The sequence below is a fragment of the Staurois parvus genome, unplaced genomic scaffold, assembly GCF_062004578.1.
Source record: "Staurois parvus isolate SC_StPar_1 unplaced genomic scaffold, SC_StPar_1.0 ptg000154l, whole genome shotgun sequence".
Classification (NCBI taxonomy): Eukaryota; Metazoa; Chordata; class Amphibia; order Anura; family Ranidae; genus Staurois; species Staurois parvus.
The window spans coordinates 12482183-12504614 of record NW_028317950.1 but is presented as its reverse complement, the minus strand read 5'-3'; the positions used below and the strand labels follow the sequence as shown (position 1 = coordinate 12504614).

Sequence of the window (22432 nt, the reverse complement as noted above, 5' to 3'; positions counted from 1 at the left end):
CGGTTGCGCCCAGGGGTCGCAACCTAGACTCGGCTTGTTCCAAGTCCATCCCCACCATCAGGAGCCCTGGTGAACAAGGAGGTCGGGACTTAAATTCCACGCCCTGTGGAATTCTGGTCTGTGGAGCACTAGAGGCTACCGCCAGTCGGTCCTTAACAGAGGGCATGGTTTAATTGGAGTCTAGTATGATTAACTTCAGTGTGAGCACAAACCGTGACCGAGAACAAAGTTCGCCATAGATCACTGAGAATTGTGGTCTGGTTAGCAGTGTTAATGGTGTAAGCATGCCTAGGAACACTTGATGTAAATCACAATGTGAACTCGGACCAGAGGGGGTCTGAGAAGGTGGAGCAATTGAACTCAGGCATGGTTCTGTTTACCCATGCCCAGTGCGAGTACACCCTAAATTTTACACGTAAAATGCACATAGATTTTTATATATTTTGGGAAAACTGATGGCGCTGTATAAATCCTGTATAATAATAATAATATATATACTTGCTTTCTCATGTCATTGAAAACACCAAAGGGTAAGTGTACCTACAGGACAAATAAAAAACAGATTCAGATATCTATATAAATAGCTTTATTTCTATCATTCTACAAATGAAGCTTAATTAGACAAAATTACAGAGCACCTAACAGATAAAATATTCCTCAATGATACAAAACATACTCCCTGACCTGGTGAATAAATAGGAGTCATTAGATTAGCTAAAAACCTCTCAAAGATGTTGCAAGGCAGAATTTTGACAGCATTAAGGTTTCTATTCAGTCCCTACAAAATATTTATCATATATCATAGCATAAATACATCATGACAAGCGCTGGTGCAAAATGGTAATTTCTAACATGCAATTGCTCCTAGCTTTTGAAAGGTGGAAATGATGACCTGTTAAATTGTGGCAATTTTTGGTCTCTGGAAGGATTAGAATTGTATATCATTGATTCTTCCCCCTGTAAAAATATAGGTAGTTTAAAATTGTACCTATAAGGAAAAAAACTAGTCCTCCGCTTTGCAGGATGTGACATTGCTATCCTTATAACAAGCTTCCTAGGGATTGATGAGTACCCAATATTTCACGAGAAGACACTTCAGTCCAGTGAAATAGCGATTTCTAACAAGATTTTGGCTGCTCTGCATTCTCCAGGATCTGTCCAGAAGGAACGTCACATCATGCTTATTAAGGCATTGTGCTGGAAGATGGAGGTAAGTTTTTAACCTAACTTTTTTACTTACAGGTACTATTTTTAACTACCTATATGCATTGATTTTTACACGAGAAGGAGCCCTAGATCTAATGGGAAGACCTTGTAGTTTTCACTTTTGCTTTAGTATTCTATTTTTATACATCATTTCAGTTTATGCTGGTTGCTGGAAAATCAACTTACATGCTTGCTTCTTAATTGACATAGGGGCCCCTTTGGTGAGCTATTTTCACTGCAGTGCCCACTCTCACCCAAATGATGATATCACTCTTCTTATAAATAATGGGTAATAAAGAGGTGAAAGAGTGACACCTTTGTAGAGAGCAGTGGCATGGACTACTCGGTAAAATCTGGAACTGGAATGTTCAGGAACATAAAACATTGATGGGTTTGATCCACTGGTGCCTGCCCAAACCTTGGTATTGACAGTAGGGGGCCTGTATTCTTGAAAATATATGTGCCCATGGGTAATGGACTTTATCTTGTAAATAAAAACTGAAGGATTGGAAAAGTGTCATACTTTCCCAGGACAGCCATTAGAATTCAGTTTTAACATTTTGATATTATCTGACATTTGTGTATGAATAATGCACTTTAATTCCCCTGGCTGATCAATAAGTGGTCTTATATGATGAACATATTCCTCTACATGACTGAGCGTAAAGTGTTACTAAACCCACAACAGTAAAATCAGTCTGTATATGCAGGAAACCATGCTTGTTATACTCACTGTGGAACCTAAGGGGTTAATCCTCCACATTGTGTAAAAAGGCTGTTTGATACTGTCTTCTCTGATCCTCCCCTTCTTTCACTGTCCCCAGTCCATCTGCTGATAGTACAGAGTGCTAGAAGTCACTCTGCACATGCTCAGTTTAGTGTGTATAACTAGAGAGTTTTTCTTTTTTGGGAGGGTGCATGTGATCAGCACAGGGCCAATTATCACTGTCCAGACAGAGGGTCGGGGGTTATGCAGTCTCATAAGACAGTCAGATGGCAATGATAGCTCCTCCTACAAGCTTTACCCAGTGCTCAGCTGGATGCTGATAGAAGTCACAAGACTGCTCTAACTGCTGATGAGAAAAGACCTATCGTGTGGAGTCGTGTGGAGTCACTCTGCATATGCTCAGTTTGGTGTGTGCTGCTAGAGAGGTTTTTTTTTCTTGGGAGAGTGCATGTGGAAGAAGGCACTGGAAGAAGGGGAAGATCAGAGAAGTCAGGATCAAACAGTGTTTTTACACAATGCAGAGAATTAACCCCTTAGGCTCCACAGTGAGTATAACAAGCATGCTTTACTGCATATACAGACCGATTGTACTGTTGTGGGTTTAGTAACACTTTAATGAAGGAGAAACAACACACTTCGGACATAAAAATGCTTTGCTGGTTCTTTATATTATGTCTCCAACACCATGGTCCTCCTTTCCATTCTTCTGCTCAGAATTTGGTGGTTCTGTGTAGATAGATGGGACTCTGTTTTTGGATATAAGGGTTGGAGTAGCCTTCCTTGTTCACTGTCCTCTTACACCTCCGAATAAAGAGAAGAAGGACATCGAGGAACAATTCAAAGAACTCTGCTAGGGTACAAACTGAGAAGCCCACCCAGAGGCCAACCAAGCCCCCCATGTTAGAAATTAGGTTGATTTCCTAGAAAAGAGAAAAATCCATAATTTTGTTATCAATTGTATAGTATATGCATTCATCAACTAAAGGGTCAATCAACCCAACTGCTACTTCATTTTTTTTTTTCATGAATGATCTAATGTCATTTTATGTTTCTTAGACCTCCCCCAAGTTTAAAACTCAAAAAGAGAGTGAAGATTAAATGTTTCAGTGTTCACCAGAAGAGGAAGCGGGACAGTAGGAGGATCAGAGAAGACAGGATCACACAGCCTTTGTACACAATGTAAAGGTTTAACCCCCTTAGCAGAGGCGGACTGAAAACTCATGGGGCCCCTGGGCAACAGGGGATCATGGGCCCCTGTGTCCTTGCCCAAACTCAAAAAAGCCTATGAAAAAAGGTACCAGGGGCATCTCATAGGGCCCCCTACTGACCCCGGGCCCTCGGGCACTGCCCGAGGTTCCAAATGGTCAGTCCACCTCTGCCCCTTAGGTTCCACAGTGGGTATAACAATTATGCTTTATTGCATATACAGACTGATTTTACTGTTGTGGGTTTAGTACCACTTTTATCTTGTTTTCAGACATATTGCAGGGACAGGAAGACAAACTTCCTCAGTGGGGATACTGATAACAATGAGAACCTGACAAAGGGTGTAACCCATCCACAATCTAAGGGCTGTTTCACACTGCTCTGTTGCAAAAACGCATTAAAAACACATATGCGTTTTTGCCATGGTGCTTTACATTTAGCAGAATGCATTTTGAATGCGTTTTTGCCACGTTTGCATTGCGTTTTTACCCTGGGCATGTAACTGGACAAAGCACTTCCCACGGGTGCATTGCGATTTGGATGCATTTTTGCTGTGGTTTCCATTCGTTTCAATGGAGAGGTGTGTTTTTGATGCCTTTTATTACTGCACCAAGCATGACAAAATTGCAGCAAGCAGGACTTTTAAAAACACAACTGAAATGCAACAGACAAGTGTGAAGAGTTCCATAGGATTTTAAGGGATGCATTTTTCCTCTGCTTTTTTTAAATCAACAACTGATCAGTGTGAAAGGGCCCTAAAATGAAAAGGTTTGTCTACTCTAAAAAATCCATTTAAAATGAATGGCTGCTGAAATATACAATTACAAGTTTGCTTCCTTATCTGGTTATGGAAGATTAGTAAGTATACACATGTGCAAAACTCCTGTCTCCAACAAAATATGGATTCTAGCCACACTCTACATTTATAATCATTATATCATTTAAAATCATGTAAAATAAGCTGATGCACATGAATGTCTTTTGCACAGATTTAGGACATCAGGCTTAATTCACAAAGTTTTAACACATGAACAAGTATTTTTATTTTAGCCATGTGACTGATATTATCAAATATATGTTATACTTTAAGTCCAACGAGATTAAAAATAAATAATATAACGAAAAACAACTTTGTTTTCCCAAGTTTTGGACATAGTGGAGAGGTAATAAAGCATTGTTTAGGTTTTTATTGCTGTCTGCGGACCTATTAGGCAGATTCACCCTCTCTATTTGTCCTCTTTACCATTATTATTGAAAATGAAAAAAAATCTAAAATTTTAGGTTGTCCCAAGAAAAGCAATAGAGGGGAACAGGGGCGGACTGACAACTCATGGGGCCCCTGGGCAATAGGGGATCATGGGGCCCCTGTGTTCTTGCCAAAACTCAAAAAAGCCTATGAAAAAGGTACCAGGGGCATCTCATGGGGCCCCCTACTGACCCCGGGCGCTCGGGCAGTGCCCGATTTTCCAAATGGTCAGTCCGCCCCTGGAGGGGAAATATTCTGATAGGGACACTAGTTTTGGTGACCCTGGTAACAACCTGGGATTCCTTCACTTTGGAGGGATTTCCTCTCACTTCTTGTTTGGCTATGGGACAGGAAGTGAAGGAAAATCTCCCCAATGGGACACAGATGACAAAAAAACCTGACAAGGGTTAACCCCCTCCCTTACTTGCTTAGTTTTGCATTTAGTTCTACTTTAGCTGAAATAACTGCAACTTTCTTTTTTTTTACGTAGTCCTGCTAAATCTTCTAAAATTCGAGTTGTGGGTGCCCCTGCAAGCATAGAGTCATTCTTAAAAATTGACTGAGCTGCATGCAAAATTATCGGCTGATGAGTGACGGCATACTAACAGATGCAGCCACTGAATTTCAGCACCAACCTTTGCAGATAGCCATGGGTGCCACAGCTGTCTGAATATAAGTCCTCATGCACACTGGACGTATTTACAGCGGCTGTTTTTGGCTTTTGGCGTTTTCTTCTACAGCCAGTAAACTCCCCAGCATGTTATCCTATGTGTCCATGCACACATAGGCTTTAACCACTTCAGTACTGGCACTTTTATCCCCTTCCTGTCCAGGTTTCAGCGCTCTCACACTTTGAAAGACAATTGCGCGGTCATGCAACACTGTACCCAAACTAACATTTTATCATTTTGTTCACACAACTAGAGCTTTCTTTTGGTGGTATTTAATCACCACTGGGGTTTTTATTTTTTGCTAAATTAACAAAAAAAGACCGAAAATTTTGGAAAAAAAAACGTTTTTGTTTCTGTTAGAAAAGTTTGCAAATAAATAATTGTTCCTTATAAATTTAGGCCGAGATGTATTCTACTACATGTTTTTAGTGAAAATAACTCAAATTAGTATTTATTATTTAGTCTGTAGGAAAGTTATAGAGTTCACAAACTATGGGAACTATCTGACAATTGATCAATCCTGAAGTACTGACGGCCAATCTAATTTCTTGAGGCCCAAAAATGTCAGAACAGTACAGATATCTCCCAAATGACCCCTTTTTGCAAAGTAGACAGTCCGATGTATTTCATAAGAGGCATGGCGAGTTTTTTGAAGTTGTAATTTTGTAAGTTGTAAGAAATAAAAAAAATTTTCACAATTTTTTTTTACATACTGTCTCCAGTGCAGTACAGCGTCAGCATATAACTGGTGTGGCGGTGATCAGGGACAATGACTTGTGACAGTACGAAAAAAAAAAATTTAATTTTTCTTTATTGTTTTATTATTTTTTTTTTTTTTACATTCTTTTTTCTTTTTTTAAGATTTTTTTTTTCATATTACACTATGACCAAAGTAGCATAATGTTACCATAGTAACATTGTACTACTTTGGGGAAGTGATCAATATTTAGTTTTTTTTTCTTTATATACAATTTGATTGCTTATAGCAAAGAATTTATTTGCTATAAGCAAGCATTTAACTGAATGAAATTGATTCATTCAGGTTTTTTTGTTGGGATTAGCTGTGATTGGCCACGGCTAATTACATGATACAGATGGGCTGTGATTGGCCCAGCCTGTGCATGTGATCACTGTGACCATTCACAGCTAGACACACTTGTATACAATGGATATCATAAAAGGAAGCCATCCATTGTATACAACTGTCATGTGACCTGCTGTGATTGGTCACAGCAGGTCACATGGTACTGGCAACGGAACTGGTACACACATCTGTCATCGGCCGTGTCCGAGGTACACAGCTGGTGACAGATCTCGCCATAGTGCGGCCCTGTGGGCACACGCAAAGCGTGATCCGGGAAGGATGTCATATGATGGCCTCCCGAAGGGACGAGAGGTTCGCCCGGCCATCATTTTACTATAGGCCGGACAGGAAGTAGATAATCAGCATTTTTTTTTTTTGGCAGGGCCGTTTTTTGGCTGGAAAAAAACCCCAGAACTAGTGGGTTTCTAGAGGAGTTTTTTTAGCTGTAAAAACATGGTAAAATGTAACAAACTGGTGTTTTTTTTTGTGTGTAAAAAACGCTAAAAAACTAAAACACGGGAAAACGTGGCTAAACTCGGCTAAACGCTAATGCAAAAACGCTGAAAAACGCACAGTGTGCAAGGAGCCTAATAGCTCCATCCATGCTTTTTATCGTGGACGGGGGAATCAATTGATTTTCTCTCATTCAGTCCACAGGTGACACAGCTGCCCGAATTCAATAGCTGGCAGTGAAGATTCCTTCATCTACAGTACGTTGTTAGCTTGGACAGTGGTGTCGCTAAGGACGTGGAGGGTGCGGTCCACACCGGGGTGAATCCTGCCAGAGGGGTAACCAGGGTTGCCAACCATTTGTAGAAAATAAGGCTGGGGGACGACTTTGGAACTGTGCATTCGGCTGGGTAGGCACATGCGCAGTGAGCCAGTGCCGTTATAGTTCATTGAGAACAAGCCAACAGCCACTAAGGCTGCTGAAACTTGTAGTTTCTCATTCAGAGAGGAGTGACGTAGCCAGGAGGGTGGAGCCCCACCTGGTCACTTTTTTTTTAATTTGAAAGCTAGCAGGAGAAGATTCCCCGCTAGCTGTAAAAGTGGGGGAACGGCGGGGAGCGAGGGACGGTGCTTTCATAACATGTTATATGTTACACCCTGAATATGGGTGTAGCATGTAACATGTTATGAAAGGTGAACTTATCCTTTAACTGTCTCTTGCATCGTGTCCGCGGTCTCTAACATCCCTTGTATCACGTCCACTATCTCTGGCTATCTCTTGTATCATAACCATGGGAAAGGGGGGGTGACACCATGTTTTACAACACCAGGTGACACCAACCCTAGTGAGCCACCGAGCATGGATCAAGAAATGGATTAACTTTCTTTTTTTTGGGCCAGGGGATGAACAAGAGAAGTATGGTGGCCTTTAAGAGTAGCTCCACTTTTGTTGAGAAAACAACAGTACCCTCTGGGTGATCGATGTACACTGCAGGGATTTTATCAAACTTTGTATCAGATTCTTTCCTTTTATTGCTCTGAAAAATAGCTGTTTGGTGATGTCAATGTGCAGACTGAATCTGGATGGGAGTGACTTTCACTATCAATCAGCTGCTGCACTTTCAGGGTTCTAATGAGGACAGTGGCAGGGTCTGCATCCCTTTAGAAGTCGTATGTACTCTCCAGCGCCTCAGGATATGCACAGCCAAAAGGGAAGCCAGGACAGCGACAACCAAAGGAAATGCTTCAGGGGTGCAGCCCTACTCAGACGGGGAAATCAGCCACTGGATAGAGAGAAAACAGGTGGCGCACACACCTAGTGCATTATCCAAGGTTTATTGTAGGAGTGAAATAATAATAAAAACATACTCACAGACGAAGCATGTATCTAAAAAGCATAGAAGAATGACAATGGCCACAATGGCAGGCAAGGTGTCCTCACTGTCAGTGCGGTCAAATGGCTTAGCCTTGGATAATGCACGAGGATAATGCACTAGGTGTGTGCGCCACCTGTTTTCTCTCTATCCCTTTAGAAGTGATTAATCCTTTGAGAGTATCTCACCGAAAATTAAGTTTTTTTGTTCCTTTCAGAGGATGCCTAAAATGTGACTATCTTAGTGCAGACTTCTGGGAAAATCAGTGAGCCAATCGCACAAGGAGGAAATGTGTACAAAACGCCTCCAGATTGCTGTATTGCATTGAATTTCACAGAAAATTACAGTGGCTGCATCTTGAAAAGGTCATTTTTAATGGGCTTGTGTAGTAATTTCATATGCTATTATTTTTTATTTGCTATTTTTCCCCATGAAAGTAGAGCTACCCTTTAAGTATTCTTATCCTGGTGTTTTAGCTTTGTGAACTGAGCCTGTTGTACTTTCTTCTTATATATAACATTGATAGTTACCGTCATTGAGGGTTCCTCTTCTATCATTTCAAAATTTAGCTGTTTGAAATACACCACAACCTTCACAAAGTTATCTCTGTGGAAACAGATAGGAGGGAAAACCTTTATTTATGGGGACGCTTACAATGACACCTTTTAGTGGCTAATTGAACATACTTAAAGTACATATAAACCCAATAAAAATAAGTTTGAACATGTTAATGTAATATTAATTGTTTCAATATTTTTTAGAGCTGAAGAATTAAAAAAAAAAACTTGGTGATCCTGCCATAAAGGTCCTTGTTCAGGCACCTCCTGTTATAGGGTGAACCTCCTGCACTGTCACCCTGTAACATGCACCCCGACAGAGACTGCAAGCAGCTGTACTTACACACGTTTCACACGCATGGTGCCCTGTCGCCACCAATGTGAATCCAGTCCAGCACAATGATGTGCAGTCAACAATGGAGAAAGTGCATGTAGACAGGAAGTGGCTGAAATAGGCTAAAGGAGATCAGGAGCAATGCAAAAATGGGTGATAGTAATTTATGAAAGATAAGGTAGTGGTTTATAATACACAATGGGGTTGATTTACTAAAGCCAAATAGACTGAGCACTTTGCAAAGTTGCTCCAGAGCTTAGTAAATGAGCAGACGTTCTGCTGACTTCCATCATCCAATTATGTGCAAGCAATAATTCTGTTTTTAATTTCCGTGCATGTGATTGGGTATCCTATGCAAAGGGAAGCTTTACAACATCTACTAAGCTGAGTCTGGAGCAACTGCACTTTGCAAAGTTCCCAGTCTATGTGCCTTTAGTAAATTGACCCCATAGTGCTTTAGCAAACATAGGGGTTGGTTCATTAAAGGCAAATAGACTGTGTACTTTGCACAGTTGCTCCAGAGCTTAGTAAATGAGCAGAAGTTCTGCTGACTTCCATCATCCAATCATGTGCAAGTAATAATGCTGTTTTTTTTTTTTATTTCCTTGCATGTGATTGGGTATCCTATGCAAAGTGAAGCTTTACAACATCTACTGAGCTCTTGAGCAATTGCAGTTTGCAAAGTTCCCAGTCTATTTGCCTTTAGTAAATCAACCCCATAGTGCTTTAGCAAACATAGGGGTTGGTTCATTAAAGGCAAATAGACTCTGCACTCTGCAAGATCAGTTGACCCAGAGCTTTGTAAATGAGCAGAAGTTCTGCTGACTTCCATCATCCAATCATGTGCAAGAAGAAATGCTGTTTTTGTTTATTTTCCTTGCATGTGATTGGGCATTCTTTGCAAAGCGAAGCTTTCCCTCATTTATTAAGCTCTGGAGCAACTGAAAAGTGCAAAGTGCACCGTCTATTTGTATTTAGTAAAACAACTCCTAAATGTCTTCTAGTTAGCACTTAGATCTGCTTTAAGCAGTGGCGTCCCTAGGCAGGTGTGGGGGGGGGAGGGGGCACTACACACCGGGGGCCCCTTATTGCAGGGGGTGACACCAGACCCACTCCATGCAAAGGTAAGTTTTGAAGCAAGCCAATGATCCCCGCAGAATGGATCGGATCTGCGGATTGAGCATAATGGATCGGAGTCCGATCCATTAGGCTTCCCAATCTGCAGATCCGATCATTCCTAAGGGGATTGTTGGCTTGCTTTAAAACTTACCTTTTTGTGGAAAGGGTCTGGTGTGATCCCCACACGATGGATCGGATCTTCAGATTGAGCGTAATGGATCGGAGTCCGATCCATTATGCTCCCCAATCCGCAGATCCAATACATCCTAAGGGGATCGTCGGCTTGCTCTAAAACTTACCTTTTTGTGGAGCAGGTCCAGTGTCATCCCTGCAGGATGGATTGGATCTGCGGATTGAGCATAATGGATCGGAGTCCGATCCATTATGCTACCCAATCTGCAGATCCGATCCATCCTGTGGGGATCGTCATCTTGCAACCTATACGGGGGTAACTTATCTAGGTTACAAGCCGATAATCCCTGCAGGATGGAGGATAATGGATTGAACTCTGATCCATTATGCTCAATTTGCATATTCGATCCATCCTGCGGGGATCGTCGGAGGGGTGACACCAAGTGTTATCGCACCGGGTGACACCAACCCTAGGGACGCCCCTGGCTTTAGGGTCAAAATTACTGGTACACGGCTTTCTATGTCCCTGTATTTGTAGACATCCGAGACAGTTATAGGTTAGCAGCGCTGGAGACAAACCTAATGAGCGCTGGGTTGTCAGCAATATCTTTCATCTGCCCTCCCCATTCTCTCAGCTCTTTTGCAAAGTTTTCCTACAAGAAAAAAAATATTTCAGTATTGTTGGTGTTCATATTTCCCAAACTGCAATACATTGACATGCACATCACAATTCTTACACAGACAAGGAATGTATAGTACAACTTATTGTCTATAAAGTGTTAGACTTACAATAAAAGCACTGGATGGCCACTGGGATCCTGACACAGTCAGCTCATAAATCTCCTCTCTGCAGGAACAATAGGACATGGGATTATTCATCATGGAACTGAAATGTAGATAATGCATTTAAAAGTATAACAAAACCCCACATAGTTGGCAACATTTAAAAATAATTAGAACACCTCAAAGGGACCAAAAAACAGCTGGAAACATGGTGGCATAAGCAAAAGTGGGGGTATATAGATATATATATATATATACAGTTGTGTTCAAAATAATAGCAGTGTGTTGAAAAAAGTGAATAAAGCTCAAAATCCTTCTAATAGCTTTTATTTCCATACACACAAATGCATTGGGAACACTACACATTCTATTCCAAATCAAAACATGAAGAAAAATATATCAAATTTGTGTTGTTCCGCTAAAAAAATTGAAGAAAAGTGAATATTTGAATGTTCAAAAAAATAGCAGTGTTTGTATTCTTCTTTACAAACTCAAACATTCACTATTAGAGATGAGTGAAGTATTCAAAAATTCGATTCGGCTGATTCGGCGAATTTCAGGAAGAAATTCGATTCGATGCGAATTTATTCGCTACGAAGATGACTTATAAAAAGGGTTTCTAGGCTTCAGAGAGCCTTTAAATTAGTGCAGAACACTGTACCTTTAATTTAAATGCCCTTGGAGATGAGGAAGGAGAAGGAGAAGGAGAAGGATGAGAAGAAGGAGAAGGATGAGAAGAAGGAGAAGGAGAAGGATGAGAAGAAGGAGAAGGAGAAGGATGAGAAGAAGGAGAAGGAGAAGGATGAGAAGAAGGAGAAGGATGAAAAGATGGAGAAGGAGAAGGATGAGAAGAAGGAGAAGGAGAAGGATGAGAAGAAGGAGAAGGAGAAGGATGAGAAGAAGGAGAAGGATGAGAAGAAGGAGAAGGAGAAGGATGAGAAGAAGGAGAAGGATGAGAAGAAGGAGAAGGATGAGAAGAAGGATGAGAAGAAGGAGAAGGATGAGAAGAAGGATGAGAAGAAGGAGAAGGATGAGAAGAAGGAGAAGGAGAAGGATGAGAAGAAGGAGAAGGATGAGAAGAAGGAGAAGGATGAGAAGAAGGAGAAGGAGACGGAGAAGCAGAAGGAGAAGGATGAGAAGAAGGAGAAGGAGAAGGATGAGAAGAAGGAGAAGGATGAGAAGAAGGAGAAGGATGAGAAGAAGGAGAAGGAGAAGCAGAAGGAGAAGGATGAGAAGAAGGAGAAGGATGAGAAGATGGAGAAGGAGAAAGATGAGAAGAAGGATGAGAAGAAGGAGAAGGATGAGAAGAAGGAGAAGGAGAAGGATGAGAAGAAGGAGAAGGATGAGAAGAAGGAGAAGGAGAAGGATGAGAAGAAGGAGAAGGATGAGAAGAAGGAGAAGGATGAGAAGAAGGATGAGAAGAAGGAGAAGGATGAGAAGAAGGAGAAGGAGAAGGATGAGAAGAAGGAGAAGGATGAGAAGAAGGAGAAGGATGAGAAGAAGGATGAGAAGAAGGATGAGAAGAAGGAGAAGGATGAGAAGAAGGACAGTTCTGTGACAGTTTCTGTCTATTTCTGACAGTTCTGGGACATTCACTCCATACAGCGGTTTCAACCGCTGTATGGAGGGAATGTCATAGAACTGTCAGAAATAGACTATTTCTGACAGTTCTGGGACATTCACTCCATACAGCGGTTGAAACATTGTATCTATTTGTTTCCATAAATGACATTCTGCAGATACACTTAGAGGAGCTCTGCAGATACACTTTTTGCCGGCTTGGAATTAATCTTATTTTCATCCTACTTCTTCTTCTTCTTCTTCATCCTCATCCTCAGAAGAAGAAGAAGAGGATGAGGATGAGGATGAAGAAGAAAAAGAAGAAGAAGAAGAAGAAGTAGGATGAAAATAAGAATAATTCCAAGCCGGCAAAAAGTGTATGTGCAGAGTTCCTCTATTTCTGACAGTTCTCTGACAGCTTCTTCACATGTACAGCGGTTGAAACATCTGTATCCTAAATGGAAACTAATAGATACAATGTTTCAACCGCTAAACATGTGTTCCTTCTGTCAGAGAACTGTCAGAAATAGCGGAGCTCACTGCAGGGACACTTTTGCCGGCTGATCGGGAAATATTCGATTCGCGCACCCGAAGTAGGCAAAATTTCGGATTCGACGCGAATCGAATATTTCCTGAAATTCGACTCGAATTCCGGTTCGCCTGGTTCGATTCGCTCATCTCTATTCACTATATAAACTGAAAAATGTTTGAAGACTTTGCTTTCCTTTGAATCACTTAATGAATATTTAATTGTATAAGTACTGTTTCTGAGAACTGCTGTACATCTGTGTTGCATGGAGTCAACCAACTTCTGGCACCTGTGAACAGATATTCCAGCCCAGGATGATTGGACTACATTCCACAGTTCTTCTCTATTTCTTGGTTTTGCCTCAGAAGCTGCATTTTTGATGTCACCCCACAAGTTTTCTATTGGATTAAGATCCGGGGATTGGACTGGCCACTCCATAACGTCAATCTTGTTGGTCTGGAACCAAGATGTTGCACGTTTACTAGTGTGTTTGGGGTCGTTGTCTTGTTGGAACACCCATTTCAAGGGCATGTCCTCTTCAGCATAAGGCAGCATGACCTCTTCAAGTATTCTGATGTATTCTAACTGATCCATGATCCCTGGTATGCGATAAATAGGCCCAACACCGTAGTATGAGAAACATCCCCATATCATGATGCTTGCCCAACCATGCTTCACTGTCTTCACAGTGTACTGTGGCTTGAATTCAGTGTTTGGGGGTCGTCTAACAAACTGTCTCCGGCCACTAGACCCAAAAAGAACAATCTTACTTCCATCAGTCCACAAAATGTTGCGCCATTTCTCTTTAGGCCAGTCAATGTGCTCTTTGGCAAATTGTAACCTCTTCAGCACGTCTTTTTTTCAACAGTAGGACTTTGCGGGGGCTTCTTGCAGATAGCTTGGCTTCACATAGGCGTCTTCTAATTGTAACATTACTCACAGGGAACTTTACACCTTCTTTCATCTTCCTGGAGCTGATTGTTGGCTGAGTCCTTGCCATTTTGGCTATTCTTCTATCCATTCGAATGGTAGTTTTTCGCTTTCTTCCACGTCTTTCAGGTTTTGGTTGCCATTTTAAAGCATTTACAATCATTTTAGCTGAGCAGCCTATCATTTTCTGCACTTCTTTATATGTTTCCCCCTCTCCAATCAACTTTTTAATCAAGGTACACTGTTCCTCTGAACAATGTCTGGAACGACCCATTTTCCTCAGAATTTCAGAGAGAAATGCACTGTAACCAGCATGTACAACATTTGCTGCCTTCCTTCCTTAAATAAGGGCAATAATTGCCACCTGTTTTTCAAAGAACGAATGACCTCACTAATAGAACTCCACACTACTATTATTTTGAACATGCCCCTTTCAATTAGTGATTCAATTACACAGAATCAGCAGCATGCATGTCATGACTGTTGGGTCTGTTGGATTTCTATTACTCTACTACACCTGCTAGTAAATTATTTGCCATGTAGAAATATAATTTCTACCAAAAACAGTGATTGATCAGGTTAGTGATGTCTGACTGCTATTATTTTGAACACAACTGTATATATATATTTATATTTTTAGTATATATTATATATGTACTGTATATATCCAGTATACAGTATATACAGTCCATCCTGCACCTCTAAGCTGAGCCAGGCTCTTAATCAGGTAGGTTTACTTTACTGCAGAAGAAACATTTCATGTCCCTTCTGCAATAAAGAGCCTGTCTGCTCAGAGTTTTTCATTGAAACATTAGTTCTGCACTTTCACACTGATCCGCCGCAAAAACGCATAGGCGCTTTTGCCGCGCTGAGTGTTTTTAAAGGACCAAAAACACTTCTCAGAGGCATTTTTGAGGCACTTTTCAGGCATTTTCCATTAAGCTATTTTCACACTGAGGCATTTTTGCATTTTAAAAAAGCGCCTGAAAAGCACAAGAAAAATGCTTCCCTGTGTATGTGAATGTATATCTATGTATGTTTTCACACTGCGGCATTGTGCTTGCTGTGCGATTTAAGGCTACTTTCACACTGATCCACCGCAAAAGCACAGCAAAAACACATAGGTGTTTTTACCGCATTTTTACTGCGCTTTTGCCACTCTTTCTGGGCATTTTTTAAAGGACACGTGACTTAAAAACGGCACCAAAAAGCTTCTCATTGCCGTTTTCAGGCGCTTTTCAGTCGTTTGCTATTGAGTTCAATGGGAAGAGGCATTTTTGGGGCATTTTTTTTTAACTCCCCAAACATGCCCCAAAGATGCTGCAAGCAGGAGTTTTTACACCGCACCACAAAGGCAACGCCTCAGTGTGAAAACGTAAGCTCCACGAGGAGGGCCCTCCTATTCCTTTCTGTACTGAAATGTATTATAATTGTACTGTCTCCCTTATATTGTAAAGCGCTGCGCAAACTGTTGACACTATATAAATCCTGTATAATAATACACAAATATACATTCACATACACAGGGAAGCATTTTTCTTGAGCTTTTCAGGCTTTTTTTTTTTTTTTACGCAAAAATGCTTGAAAAACCCCTCAGTGTAAAAGCCGCCTAAAAACTCCTGCTTGCTGTAGCTTTGGGGCATGTTTGGGGAGTTAAAAAAACACCCCAAAAATGCCTTTTCCTTTTGAAGTCAATGGAAACCGCCTATAAAACACCTGAAAAACGCCTCTGCGAAGCATTTTTGCTGCAGTTTTTAAGTCATGTGTCCTTTAAAAATGCTCAGAAAGGGCATCAAAAGCGCCTATGCGTTTTTGCTGTGTTTTTCTGGTGGCTCAGTGTGAAAGTAGCCTCACCTCTAGTAAATGTCGCTAGGTTCAAAGCAGTATTTACCTATAGCAGAGCCATACAAAGCAGCATGCTTACACAATAAAACACACACAGCACAGTTAGTAAAATAGCACACAATTAACCCTTTGATTGTCCCAGAAGTTAACCCTTTCTTGCCCAGTGCCATTAGTACAGTGTCAGTACTTTTTATTAGCACTGATCACTGTATTAGTGTCACTGGGGATGTCAGTGGCAGTTAGTCAGTTCCCCCCCAGTGTCAGAATGCCCACCGCAGTCCCGCTATAAGTCGCTGATCGCCACCATTACTAGTATAAAAAGAAATTCCAGTATATATACCACCATTTGTAAACACTATAACTTTCATGTAAACCAATTAATTTACAGATATTTTTGTTTAGCAAAGACATGTAGCAGAATACGTTTTGGCCTAAATTTATGATGAAATTAGATTTTTTAAAAATTTTTTATTGGATATGTTTTATAGCAAAAAGTCAAAAATATTGTTTTTTTTTCAAAATTGTCAGTCTTTTTTTGTTGATAGCACAAAAAAGAAACCCTGCAGAGGCAATCAAATGCCACCAAAAGAAAGCTCTATTTGTGGGGGGAAAAAAAGAACATAAATTTCATTTGGGTGCAGCGTTGTATGACCATGCAATTGTCAGTTAACCTCCCTAGCGGTCTGATTATGTCCATATTTCTGTGCTCAAAGCGGTACATTTTTTTGCATGGAAATATATATTTTTTTTATTGTAGGCCTGTAATTTTTAGGAATAACTCACTGAAATCTGTCCGAACAAGAGTCTAGTAAACATCCCGGGTAGGATAAAACTTGAAACGCGAAACCATAAATTATAATTTAATAAATAATCATAAAAAATAATATAATAATAATAAATGTAATTCAATAATGTAATCAAACCAAAAACACAGAAATTTTAAATATAGTGCCAAGTTCGCACATGACTGAGTAAAGTTGCAAAATCGTTTTCAGTGTCTGATGATGACTTTCCCCACGAATCATTATCACTCAATTCTGCAAGTGGTTCTGATTTACTATCGCTATTCTCTAGCTGGTCTAAAACTACTTTTGACCTAAAGAGACCTTTTTTTGGACACCATGGACTTTTCTCAGTTTCAAGGCAGAAAGAACAGTAAAAATGTAGGCAGGGCACAGGACAAAGCACAAGGGACAAACTGTGTGTGAAATGGTTTGATACAGTAATGTTTTACTATGTGATTTTAGTGATTTTAGTGAATGTCACTTTTTGTCATTTTCAAATTTCCTGTCGTTTTGTCCTCCGTACGTCCCGACACTCGCAGGGGACGGAACCCAGATGACAGATGCCGGTATCCGCCAGATTACATTGTTGGGGACACTGTAGGAGGGACATCTCGGGAGTGCAGGACAAGGTAAGTGATCGAGGGATCGCGGAGCAGCGCTGCATGGTAAGCCCGAGTGTAGCTTCTAAACACAAACGCATATAAACGCGGTATGCAAACGCGGCTAAACTGAAAGTTTTTTAACCTACATTTTCCAGCAGTCAGTTTCCATCATTCAGAAGTGTTTTCCAAGCTTCCCGTGTACATGGAGCCTTAGCCTCCTGTCATTCTATCACAGTGTCTCAGTGTTGTGATGTTAGAGGCGCACCACAAGTTTGATACTTTCAGGTTTCCTTCTGTTTATAGTTGATTGCAACTTTGTTTCTCTCCCCCAGACTGCTGATCCCTTTCTGTTCACTGCTCAACTCTTTTTATTTAACTATTTATTTACTGATCTAGTTCATGTTTCCCATTTCCTATCACCTCAGATCTAGCATTATTATAAGATTTCTGATTGTATCTCACCACTAGTCTGATTGCCTTCACAATTCCTGGTCAGTCCCGTTCCCTTACCTATAATAACCTTTAGGGCCAGTTCACACTACATGTGTTTCAGTTGCTTTTTTTATGCATCCAAAACACACAGAGAGTGCTTGCAGTTCCAGTGCATTCCGGTTTCAGAAAAAAAAAGTAGAACAGGCTACATTTGTTCTGCACAGAGCTGTACTGAAACACAGTAAAATGCATCAAAAATGCACTGGAACGCACCAAAAACGCTCTGGAACATATATGTTCCCAATTAAATTGAAGAAAAAGAGAGAGGAAAAAATTAACAGGAATGCATAAAAAAACCACACTGTAACGTGTCAAAAATGCACTGGAACACGCTAAAAATGCGTAAAAAATGCGCATTCAGAACCACATTTGGAACACATCTAGACTGCATTTCTATAGTGTGAACTGGCCCTTGGGACTTGTTCACACCATTTGTGGTGCAAAAACGCATGCAAGAGCACGCATTTTCCTGCACTGCAAAGAAATGCAATGCCCTTTGCAGATGTGTGCAGGCACCATGAATACTTAATTGCACCTCCACTCATCTAGTAAACACAGCTGCATTCACAGCCACCAAAACGCATGGCACCACACTACTGTGCGGTTAGGTGCAACACACTTTTAAAATAATATGCTTGCAGTATTTTTGCATGTTCCCATACGTTAGGCAGCCCATTGAATTTAATGGGCCGAGGAAAAAAATTTTTCAAACATGTCCCATTCACACAGGTCCTCTGGCCTGTACAGCATGAATGAGTGGGTTGTCCACGTGGCTGGAGCCACCTGTTACATTATGGGGACAGAGCAGCTGTATGAACACAGGTTTTCATCTGACAGGTGTGCAGGCGTGGGGAAGTGGCCCTGAATGCTCACTGTCTGTGTTCAGGGCTGTACACCTGCACCTATATGCCTGTCAAATTAGGACCTGCAGAATTTCCATAGTGTAACATAGGTTGCTTGCAAACAGCTCCAAGCGGCTCCAGCCACATAAACAAACCACTGATTCACACTCTACAGGCCACAGCACCCATGTGAATGATCCCCAAGACCTCAATTATACACACCGTTTTATTTATTAACTCAGCACAGTTTTATCATTTAGATTTAACAGGAATTTTGTTGGGATTGTGTACATTAATAACTTTTCAAGTGTATTTTTACAATAAATATAATTTTGATATTTTCTCTGGCAACGGGGGGGGCTCTGTCAGGTAGGCTGTATGGGGCCCCTGTGATATCTAACAGCGGCCCTGATGAACAGCTATGCAAATCAACCACGTGATCGCTTTAGAACCAGATATTCAAAGTTCAATGACCTTGGCATGAATTGAAATAGAATACCATACAAAAGCCAATCCAATAAGCTGAGAATCTATCTGTGGTCAAGAAATGTTCCACTAAGTTGTTTACTTTGTCATATATATACCCAGCTAAACCATTGACTAGAAGCTAAAATTAGCTTTGGGGATATTTAAAGAGAACCCCCTCCCTCAGAGGATTAAAATTAAAAAAAAATATTGCCTATGTGATTCTGGAGGAAAAAATCCTACCTATACATCTTACAGACATTCGTTGAGGTCATTTGTACTGAGACTTCTTCATTATCTAAGTTGTTCTGTAGCATACAGTCGATACAGACTTTGTAATATAATGGACTCAAACTAATAATTTATACATAATATCCACAATATATACCAATATGTATTAATTGTTAAAAAAACAATTAATATAGTGGAACACTTCAGATCTCCTGGAGTCCTCTGGACTTCCTACCCTTAGGCAGTGGCATCATGCAGGTCTTCCTTTTATAAAATCCTTGGTGGATGTAAACAATAAGCGACCTCTCCCCTCCAATACTTTCCATACTTGTCTACCAACCTGTTCCTTTTCCAAATAGTGAAATCCTACATTGTCTCTACAATAAAACATTTTCTCAAAAGGACTAGACAAATTAATTGGACACACTTTTAGGCTATCGAAACCCTAGTAAAAAAAGCTATCTCCACTTTATAAAATTTTTGCTGGCAATCCCTGGACTATACCTCCACTACAGCTGGTCTTGCCAGATGGACCAAGACTTTCCCCCAACTTCAGGTTGACACACCTTTAAAATCATGTTTTTCTTTAGGAATAATTAAAGCTACAATGCACCGCGATATGATGCTTCATTTCTCCATCATTTTCATATATCTCCACATTGCTCATATCTTATGGGCCTAAGTTCCACTTCTTGCTGCCTGAAATGTGGACAATTAGATGCAGACTTGTTCCATGCCTTCTGGGCATGTCCCAAGACTAAACGATTCTGGAACATAGGTGTGCATTATGACATCACACACTACTTACCTGTAACCCCTGAATCTGGCGCTCCTTGGCCTAATCACCATACCAGGTGTAAAGATCTTAAGAGGATGTAAACAACTCCTAATTGTCATATCCCTTGTAGCAAGAAAAAACATTTTACATAAGCGGATCTACCCAGCAGGGGCGGACTGACAATTCATGGGGCCCCGGGCAATAGGGGATCATGGGGACCCTGTGTCCTTGCCCAAACTCAAAAAAAACTATGAAAAAGGTACCAGGGGCATCTCATGGGGCCCCCTACTGACCCTGGGCCCTCGGGCAGTGCCCGAGTTTAACAAATGGTCAGTCCACCCCTGCTACCTAGAACCCCCCCACCATTCCTTTGTTTATAGACAAACTTTCCTATGTTTTTTGTATGGACTATGTGGAAGCTTCCTTGCATAAGGTGTCACGGGTCCAAAAATTTTTTGATATCTGGGAATCTTTCATTCAAATCTTGTCTACAGGTACCCAACAATCAACAGTACAATGTCTTCAATATACACAATGGTTTCAAACAAGAGTGTTAACCAATGACCCTCCAATTGATATCCTACCCTCCAATTAAAAGTTATCTTAGTTATTATAATTAATCTTAATTAAAAAGATATTTTACGCTTTAACAGATAAAGCCTCTCTTCATTGCATCATCTGCTAGATGTTAGACCAGGGGTGGGCAAACCTTTTGACTTGAGGGCCTCAATGGGTTCATATATTGGACCCGGGGGCCGAACCAAGAGTAGATGAATGATGCGTATGTGTCATCCATAGTAAGTATAGTAATATTCCCCCATAGTAAGCATAGTAATTAATCCCCCATATAGTAATTCATCCCCCATAGTAATTCATCCCCCATATAGTAATTCATCCCCCATAGTAATTTATCCCCCATAGTAATTCATCCCCCATATAGTAATTCATCCCCCATAGTAATTCATCCCCCATATAGTAATTCATCCCCCATATAGTAATTAATCCCCCATATAGTAATTCATCCCCCATAGTAATTCATCCCCCATATAGTAATTCATCCCCCATATAGTAATTAATCCCCCATATAGTAATTCATCCCCCATAGTAATTCATCCCCCATATAGTAATTCATCCCCCATAGTAATTCATCCCCCATATAGTAATTCATCCCCCATAGTAATTCATCCCCCATATAGTAATTCATCCCCCATAGTAATTCATCCCCCATATAGTAATTCACCCCCCATAGTAATTCATCCCCCATATAGTAATTCATCCTCCATATAGTAATTCATCCCCCATATAGTAATTCATCCCCCATATAGTAATTCCTTCCCCATAGTAATTCATCCCCCATAGTAATTCATCCCCCATATAGTAATTCATCCCCCATAGTAATTCATCCCCCATAGTAATTCATCCCCCATATAGTAATTCATCCCCCATATAGTAATTCATCCCCCATAGTAATTTATCCCCCATAGTAATTCATCCCCCATATAGTAATTCATCCCCCATAGTAATTCATCCCCCATATAGTAATTCATCCCCCATATAGTAATTAATCCCCCATATAGTAATTCATCCCCCATAGTAATTCATCCCCCATATAGTAATTCATCCCCCATATAGTAATTAATCCCCCATATAGTAATTCATCCCCCATAGTAATTCATCCCCCATATAGTAATTCATCCCCCATAGTAATTCATCCCCCATATAGTAATTCATCCCCCATAGTAATTCATCCCCCATATAGTAATTCATCCCCCATAGTAATTCATCCCCCATATAGTAATTCACCCCCCATAGTAATTCATCCCCCATATAGTAATTCATCCCCCATATAGTAATTCATCCCCCATATAGTAATTCATCCCCCATATAGTAATTCCTTCCCCATAGTAATTCATCCCCCATAGTAATTCATCCCCCATATAGTAATTCATCCCCCATAGTAATTCATCCCCCATAGTAATTATCCCCCATATAGTAATTCATCCCCCATATAGTAATTCATCCCCCCTATAGTAATTCATCCCCCCTATAGTAATTCATTCCCCATATTAAGTCCCCAAGTCCCCCCTGTGTCAATTCACTTACCTTTTCTCCGCGCGTTCCTCTCGCCGTGTTCCCACTCCGTTCCGGTCTTCAGGGCGGACTGTGAGAGGAGCCTAGCTCCCCTCCCCTCATGTTCCTCACGCTGCCCCGCCTACACACATTCTGACAGCCGATGTTTACCACGCTCCGCGGGCCGGATTAAAAGGTCCGCCGGGCCGTATACGGCCCGCGGGCCGTAGTTTGCCCATTGCTGTGTTAGACCAACAGCCATCCGTCTATTTGTTTCTTAATGTCCATCCTTAGACCCAGCACTGATACCTAGTTCTCATACAATACTAACAAACAGTATGCTTTCAATATTGCATTGTTCTACTAGCCAAATGTTGTGGCTATTTAACTGCATTCTTGCATCAAAAAATGAACA

At 40.8% G+C, this 22432-nt stretch overlaps 1 protein-coding gene across 1 annotated transcript in view; it reads right to left on the bottom strand.

Moving 5' to 3' along the window:
* Nucleotides 1–2592: 2592 nt before the first annotated feature.
* The window catches only part of LOC149463521 (epithelial sodium channel subunit beta-like), a 76822-nt gene continuing 56982 nt past the window's right edge, over nt 2593–22432 (bottom strand). The window contains exons 8-11 of the mRNA XM_089675316.1: nt 10895–10952; nt 10685–10758; nt 8494–8569; nt 2593–2853 (exon numbers count right to left, since the gene is read on the bottom strand). Of these exons, the coding sequence (XP_089531442.1) occupies nt 2644–2853; nt 8494–8569; nt 10685–10758; nt 10895–10952 (418 nt within the window). The 3' untranslated portion in view covers nt 2593–2643. The remainder of the gene's footprint in view (nt 2854–8493; nt 8570–10684; nt 10759–10894; nt 10953–22432) is intronic.